The sequence below is a fragment of the Poecilia reticulata genome, linkage group LG21, assembly GCF_000633615.1.
Source record: "Poecilia reticulata strain Guanapo linkage group LG21, Guppy_female_1.0+MT, whole genome shotgun sequence".
NCBI classification, from domain to species: domain Eukaryota; kingdom Metazoa; phylum Chordata; class Actinopteri; order Cyprinodontiformes; family Poeciliidae; genus Poecilia; species Poecilia reticulata.
The window spans coordinates 12,587,622-12,589,353 of record NC_024351.1 but is presented as its reverse complement, the minus strand read 5'-3'; the positions used below and the strand labels follow the sequence as shown (position 1 = coordinate 12,589,353).

At 35.2% G+C, this 1,732-nt stretch overlaps 1 protein-coding gene across 1 annotated transcript in view; it reads left to right on the top strand.

Annotated features, from left to right (window-relative positions):
• LOC103457355 (regulator of G-protein signaling 6-like) overlaps positions 1–1,732 on the top strand; it is a 90,887-nt gene that overhangs the window by 80,639 nt on the left and 8,516 nt on the right. The window contains exon 16 of the mRNA XM_008397401.2: positions 739–892. Within this exon, the coding sequence (XP_008395623.1) occupies positions 739–892 (154 nt within the window). The remainder of the gene's footprint in view (positions 1–738; positions 893–1,732) is intronic.

Here is a 1,732-nt window from a genome sequence, read left to right as displayed (position 1 = left end):
TACAGAGTTTGTTCTGTATTGAAATTCAATGTATGTGCAGCCATGAATAGCACAATACCTACTGTACCAAGAATAGCATTAGATAAACTAATGAATCTCACACTTGAAATAAAAGGCASTCAATTGCTTCTATGTATTTACTATCCGTCCATAGATATTAATGACAGCTGAATTTAACCAATGACTGTTGCAACAGATAATTTTTTTTACCTGTTTTCAATCTAGACTCTCTTGTTTCATTGTTGCTTCATCTGATTTATCAGCTTTCTGTTCCAGAAATTCACAAAACCATGTGATGCTACTGATAGTTTGCTGAATTATTAATGAAAGACACAGGAAATGTAGCGAGTCAACATTACTCTCAACAAGTTGAACTGCGCTCTGAACTCCTGGCCTCACTGAATAATGAAGGAATTAATTAGAGCAGACACATAATCATGAAACCTAATGCATCTTAATAATTCATCCGAATCKATTAAAATTCGGCACAGGAGATTGTGTTCCATGTAGAAATCTAAGCAATGTGATTCCTGATGAACGTTGTCATGTGGAGCTTTGCAGTCACTAATATTCCATCAAACCTTTGTCACAACACAGACACACATTTTTTAGCTTGGATTTTTTTCCGAATACCCAACACTCAACCTTTTCTGTCAGATATCTTCTTCTTCTGTACCCCACTTTATTATTAATCTGGTTTTTTTTAAGGTTGAAAAATTCTTTAAACTATTTTCATTTTCTCTCCTCCCTCTCTTGTCTCTCCTAGCAAAGAACCGAGTCAGCAGAGGGTGAAGAAGTGGGGTTTCTCCCTGGAGGAGGCTCTGAAGGATCCAGCAGGACAGGATCTGTTCCTCAAGTTTCTAGAGTCAGAGTTTAGCTCAGAAAACCTGAGGTGAGTCAAAACAGAAACTTGGGATGAATGGACATGTTTCAACCTTTCAGTCTTTCAGAACCTTGTCATCCTTTTTCTAGTTGAGCATTACAAGTTGTTGAAAAACATGAACCTAAATGTGCAAAAGAAACGTATCATTTCAAAGTTATATCCATTGATTTAACATTTCTATTTACTGTTTTGTACAATAATTTCCTGCTGTTGGTAAGAAATTTGTGGCYCAGCTTTATTTACAAATGTAATTTAGTTGAGCTTTATTGTGATTAAATATTAATAATTTGCAAATCAAGGTAGTGATTGAAATCTTTGGTGAACCATTAATACACTATGCTGATGATATTCTGCTTTTACTTTGATTGGATCATTGTCTTGAAAGATGAAATTTTGTCAGGCTTCAGGTATGAGAGAGGTTTGATTACATTTACAGTCATCTATGATGAATTTAATCACTAAGTTGATCGAGTTTACAGTAGGGCTGTACAATAATATTGATTTTGCGATATATATCGATATTTTCTTTCCTAGAAGAAAATCAATATTCATCTGCAAGTATCGTAACATCCAACTGTCACCTGGCTCACTCACTGCTTGCTTCACTGGGAGAGTGATTAGGTCATCAGGCTTAGAGTGATTTCTTCAGATGTTAAGTGTCAAGGTTAAAAAGGTATCAAGCTATTTAGAGAAGGGTACTTGGTGCACTTTATTTACCACTTTATTTACTTTACAAATGCATGTAAGCTACAGTTTGTACTGTTTCAATTAAAAGAAACATGTTTTCTCACCACTTTGATTCATTTTGTCCAGCTGTCGACTTTAAGTCTGTGTCCATGTCCAACCAGA